The sequence below is a fragment of the Herpailurus yagouaroundi genome, unplaced genomic scaffold, assembly GCF_014898765.1.
Source record: "Herpailurus yagouaroundi ecotype Mexico unplaced genomic scaffold, PumYag 564, whole genome shotgun sequence".
Lineage (NCBI taxonomy): Eukaryota > Metazoa > Chordata > Mammalia > Carnivora > Felidae > Herpailurus > Herpailurus yagouaroundi.
This window is the reverse complement of record NW_024412781.1, coordinates 1,201-7,171: the sequence shown is the minus strand read 5'-3', so window position 1 is coordinate 7,171 and position 5,971 is coordinate 1,201. Positions and strand designations below refer to the sequence as shown.

The window sequence follows — 5,971 nt, the reverse complement described above, 5'->3', positions numbered from 1 at the left end:
TGGGTGGGGACAGGATGGACGCGGTACTGACCAGGGACTGCAGGATGGCGTGGTTGGTGGCATTCATGCACGAGTCCAGCGGGAAGGAGCACTCCCCCTCACAGTAATAGGCCGAGTAGCCTTGGGGAGCAATGACCCAATCCTGGGGGGGGGGGAAGAGGAGAAAGTGAGTGCCATCCAGATGCCCCCCCACACTGAGCCCCTGAATCCAGCACACAGCACAAGACGACTCAGGGCTGCCCCTTACCCACCTGCAGCCCCAGCCCCAGCCCCATCAGCCAAGCCTAGGGTCCCTGCAGGCAGGCTCCCCCAAGAGGCCTGTCGTCCACCGGGAGGCCCTTGGCAGGCAGGGCTGGGCACAGCTCTGTCCCCTTCACGTGCACTGGGCATCATCCTCCCCACCCGCCCCACTGCCTGCATCTTCTAGAGCTGCTGTCCCAGCAGATGTGCACACGCACTGCCCTCCCAGCCTCGGTTTCCCTGTTGCAGCCCTGACATGTTCTGGCTGAGGATTCAGACTATCCCCATTTCCATGGTTTTCACCAAAAAGCACCTTCTCACTATAAAAGAAAGACATATTCCCTTCAGAAAACACTGAAGAACCTAATGCATGAGAAAATTAAAGTCACCCATAATTCTAGCTGCCCCTGGAGATACACCTATCATCTCCGGGTGGGGACCGTCATGTAAGAAGGAGGAGAGTCAGAAATTACCAGCCAGCCGAGGTCCTGGAAGCTGACGTAGAGCTCGTGCCGTCGGCAAACCTGCCGGCCGTCGGTGCCGTGAACGTCATCTGCAGGGACAGAAGCCAGGTCTGTTCTGGGGTTCCTGCTCTGGACAGCTTCCACAGGGAGCTCCCAGGGCAGGGGACACCCCACCGGGCACACTTGGTGAATAAATGAATGCAGTGAAACAGACGCATTTGATCTCATTAAGCCCATCCTGCAGCTCTGCTGGTGTCACAAACCAGCTCGAGAAACTTCGATGGCTCCAGGTGGGTCCGATAGCTACAGAGGAACCCTGCACTCATCCCAGCCTCCCCTGAGTTCCAACCTGTGGGCCCTCCCGATGCTTCAGTAAACAGCCCAGGGGACCCTGGGCCATCAGTGGCTCCTTTTCTGTAGTGACCTCATCCCACCTCTCCTGCCGCCCCCATTCCACAGGATCGAGTGGCTCACGGAGGCCAAAGGGCGGACTCCCCGTGGAGGAGAGGAGGGCAGGAGGGCAGGGCAGGCCCACTCCTGATCCTGAGGGGCTCAGTCTGCGGGGGAGACCTCCTCATAAACAGTTGTGCATCCTGCAGGGTCCCCAGGGGCTGTGCTGCCCGGAGGATGGGGCACCCGATTCTGATGGAGACTTCTGGAAAAAGCCCTGGGAGCCAGGGGAGGGCAGAGAAAGCACTTCTGGGTGGCAGGGACGGAGAGGGCAGAGGCTGGTCCACAGGACAGTGCTGGGGGGTGACCCCGGCCTGAACCTGAGGACCCAGAGGGTCTGTCCCCTCCAGGTGGCTCCCGGACCCCACCCCAGGCCCCTCCCAGACCTCACCAAAGATCCCCGGGAGTTTGTTCGGGTGTGGCAGCTCGTTGGTTTTCTTGGGTGGCCTCCTCTTCAGGGGCCTCGCTGCCCGAGGGGCTCGGACGGGACCAGGGCTCGCCCTGAAAAAAGTGACCAGGAAAGGCTGTTTGGAGCCCGGCGCCCGTCGCCCCAGCAGGCCGGCCAGGCCAGGATCCACACTGTGCCCTGAGACGGAGAGAGGAGAGAGAGCGATCACTTGCGGGCAGGGGCCGTGCACGTGGGACAGCGGGGACCCTCCTGCCAGGGCCTGCTCGGGCCCAGGAGCACGGAGGCAGAGGGCCTCAGTTTGCTCCTCTGGAAACAGGAGTCCCAGGTCCGAGGGAGACGGAGGGAGGGGGGCCTCGCGAACACAGGGTCATTACTCGCGATAACGGTGAACAATGCCATCTGTGAAGCACTTTATAGGTTTCGAGTTAGTTCACACACGTGACCTTATGTGTCTCCACAGTCCCCCTGGACCTCATGCTTCGCTGAGAAACGTCAGAGCCACTCTGCCGGGGGCTCGCAGAACCACGGTTCCCATGTCCATCTGAGCGCTCCGAGGCCCGAGTTCTCCCTTCCACCCCATACGTTCTGGGGGTGTGGATGAATTTATGACCCAGCAGATTGGAGCAGCCACCAGCACGTAGCCAGGGCTTGCTCTGCCCAGCACTGCCAAGAGCAGGGCACTAACTGTGCCTTGACATCCACAAACGAGACCCCGGGTTCAGTGGGGCAGAGACAGCTGGCCAAAGTCCTGGAGCCGCGGTTCAGTCAGATCCCAAGTTCTTACCCACTGAAGGTCTTACTCCCGGGTTTGTGGGTTAAAAAAGAGAGAAAAGGCTGTGGGCTGGACATGATGGGGACCTCCGGCTAGGGAGAGGGACACCCCTAAAAATGGGATTTGGCCCCACAGCTGCTTAGAGATGAGGATGCCCTGAAAAACACACTCACGATCCCTGGAAATGTCGACTCCACCAATGAAACCAACTTCCTGTACCTCTTTGTATTTCCAAATGACCTCTTGATTTCTTAACTGTCAAAGTAACACAAGGGCAACTGTAAGATAACCTCTGGGGAAGAAATACAACTCAGAAACCTCTGCCCACCCCAACACATCGTTTTCACCTTTCTGGAATATTTTCATGTCACCTGAACTTTTACACAATGGTCATCTTAACAAAGAAGTCTGTATGTTTTCCAACTTTTTCACATAAACATGTTCACTGCTGTTAAAATGTCTCCACTATGAACGTTTCAAATGCATAAAATTCCTTTGAGAAAATGTACCATAATATTTAGAGATTAGCTTAACTTTAGACATTTAGGTTATTTCCCGGCTTTCATTAAAAGACGAGAAAGGGGTAGATCTCTTCATTCTCATTTCCTGTGGAATTTTCCTTTTTCTTTGTTTGAATGTTTCTATTTTTCAGAGAGAGAGAGAGAGAGAGAGAGAGAGAGAGGAAACGTGAGTGGGGGAGGGGCGGAGAGATAGGGGAACAGAGGCTCTGCAGTGGGCTCTGTGCTGGACAGCAGTGAGCCAGTCGTGGGGCTCGAACTTACAAACTGGAAACTGTGAGATCATGACCGGAGCAGGAGTCGGATGCTCAACCAACTCAGCCACCTAAGAGCCCCTCCCACGGTATTTTCTTAAACTAAACGACAGGAGGTGATTACTGACTTTTATGCTCCTTAGAACACAGTGCCAACTGCTCTACTTCCTGTACATCACCTCAGTGTTGCCACCCTGACACACACACACACACACACACGCACAAGCACATGTACGTACGTACGTATGGAACACACGTGCACTTCTCATACAGGATACAGACATACACATACACGATGCTACGTGTCTGTTCCATTAGCGGGTGTCCTGATTCACTGTGAAACCACCCCAGTCCTGCTCAGCTGGCAAAGGTCAGCCCTTAAACAGCCGGGCTCTAGACCTGGGGCCCCGGGCCAAGTTGCTTGCACTAATCAGTCCAGAGACTAAACTTTGATCTATGACATCACCTCCCACAAACAAATGCACCGGACACGTTAGAGGCACCGCTCAGGAACGATCCTGCTGGGACGGGAGGGGGGTCAGCTGCAGGGGCTGACACTGGAAGGAGCCTTGGGGATATGGGGGTGGTTACTCCTCCCTCATCACTTCCCCCCACATTTCGTGGCTCGTTCCGGAGAGAAGGCTCCTCGGTGAGAGCCTTCCTGTGGGATCATCCGAGCTGCAGGAATTTAACGTAAACATCACAGTGAGGAGGGCGTCCGAGTGCCCGATGATGGAACCAGACCTAACTCAGGACTCACAGAACATGCAAGAGCAACACCAAAGATCTCCTTTTGTTTTTAATTAAAGCCATGTTCCTCTTGAGAGAATAGTCTGTCTGGCGGTAGCCGAGTCTGAGACGCCAGGAGAACCGGTCAGACGAACGGACAGGCGTGATGACACCCCCTCTGGGTGAGACGCAGTGGTGAAAATGAAACACACCCTCTGACCAGTGCTTCCTTTCCCGGGTCAGGCGGCCACCTGCTGCATGGGTCTGAGGTCCGGTGACACGGCGAAGGGCTGCCCGTGCTCTGTGACGTCGTCCACAGTCAGCCCGTCCCAGAGCTCAATCAGCGTCAGGCCTTTCTTCTTGTGCACGTCAAACACGGCCTTGTCAGTGATGATCCGGTCCACACAGCGCTTCCCGGTCAGCAGCATGGTACGCTTCTCCAAGATTTTGGGTTCGTTGGCCTTGGTGCAGTGCACCATGATGACCACCGCTCTGGTCTTGGGACTGGACACCAAGTCCATGGCCCCCCCGCCATGCCTTTCACCTTCTTCCCAGGTATCATCCAGTTAGCCAGGTCACCATATTTGGAGACCTGCATGGCTCCAGCATGGTGAGGTCGAGGTGCCCGCCTGGAATCATGGCGAATGAGTCATCGCTGGAGAAGAAACAGCCCCTGGGGAAAATGCCCACCGTCTGCTTGCTCGCGTTGACGAGATCTGCATCCACCTCATCTTTGGGTGGGAACGGCCCCAAGCCCAGGATGCCATGTTCACTGTGAAGATGAACAGTCATGTCCGGGCTGATGCAGTTGCTGGCCAGGAGCGGGATTCCTATGCCCAGATTGGCATACATGCCATCCTCAAATTCAAGAGCTGCCTGCTTGACAATTCGGGCGCCGGGGTCATCTGCAGACTCGGCTTTTTCATCGTGCTCCTTCCTGAGGGCTAGATGCTCAATTCTTTTCTCGTGCTTTTCTCCCTGAATCACGCGGTCGACATAAATGTTAGGAACGTGGATGTCTTCGAGGGCAAAGGTCCCCACATCCACGATTTCTTCCACCTCCACCACGGAGGTTTCCTCAGCTTTGCACATGGGCACGTTGAAATTCCTGGCGCTTTTTCTGAAGATGACGTTCCCGGCGCGATCGGCCTTCCACCCCTTCACCAAAGCAAAATCGGCAGTGATGGCCTACTCCAGAAGATAGTGGTGCCCGTGGAACTCCCTCACCTCTCGGGGCTGTCTCATGATGGCGATGTGGCCGTCGGGCGCGGACCTGATGGGGGCGCCTCCCTCCTGAACCAGGGTCCTGTAGGCCATTGGCGTGTAGAAGGTGGGCACCCCGGCACACCCGGCACGGATGCACTCGGCCAGGGTGCCCTGGGGCGTCAGCTCCAGCTCCAGCTCCAGCTCGCCCGCCAGGTACTGGCGCTCGCACAGCGTGTTCTCCCCCACGTAGGAGCAGATGAGGCGGGCGATCTGCTTGGCCTCCAGTAACAGGCCCGGCCCAAAGCCGTCCACGCCCACGTTGCTGCTGACCATGATCAACTCTTTGATGCGCGTGCGGAGCAGCGCCTGAATCAGGTTCTTTGGAATCCCGCAGAGCCCAAAGCCGCTGACCATGAGCTTGGCCCTGTCCACGATGTCTTTGACGGCCTCCACGGGATCCGCGTAGAATTTGGCGCGGGCGCGAGCGCTGGTGGCCAGGCCGTGCACACTGCCCTCGGCCAGCGTGGGCCCCCAGCGGCTGGCGGGAATGCGGTACCCGAGCGCCCACGCGAGCCTCTGGAGGACGGTCATCGTGCGCTCCGGCTCCAGGCCCCGGACTGAGACCGGCGGGGGACAGGCCAACGCCGGCCGCCACCACCGCGTCACAGAGCAGGGAAGGCGCATGGGGCGGTAACGCTCACACCGGGTGGCCCCGGCGCCCCTGCCCACAACGAGGGGCCCCTCCCCCAAGGGGATTCCGGACCCTGCGTCCCCCGCTGCGGAGGCAGCGGCGTTCCTGAGGGAAGACGCGACCCTGAGTCCTCGGGGTTGGCGGCAAGGCTGCCCGTGTCCAGCCCAAAGCCCCGGGGGCAAGGGAGGTCCTTCGCGGGGCCCCTTCTGGGCACACCTCTCCCTGTCGGACACCCCCA

The 5,971-nt window shown here is 58.0% G+C and overlaps 2 protein-coding genes across 2 annotated transcripts; both read right to left on the bottom strand.

Moving 5' to 3' along the window:
• Positions 1–4: 4 nt before the first annotated feature.
• Positions 5–1,962, bottom strand: LOC121023551 (bone morphogenetic protein 8A-like; the record flags this gene model as incomplete). Its single annotated transcript, XM_040465507.1, has 4 exons — positions 1,938–1,962; positions 1,546–1,740; positions 714–793; positions 5–142 (listed from the first exon to the last, which is right to left on the bottom strand). Coding segments are annotated over exons 1-4 (438 nt in total), but the record flags the coding sequence as incomplete, so codon positions are not given.
• Positions 1,963–4,075: 2,113 nt separating this feature from the next.
• Positions 4,076–5,633, bottom strand: LOC121023552 (succinyl-CoA:3-ketoacid coenzyme A transferase 2, mitochondrial-like). The gene is given in 3 exon segments (XM_040465508.1): positions 4,076–4,366; positions 4,369–4,442; positions 4,445–5,633. Coding segments are annotated over 3 exon segments (1,554 nt in total).
• Positions 5,634–5,971: the final 338 nt, after the last annotated feature.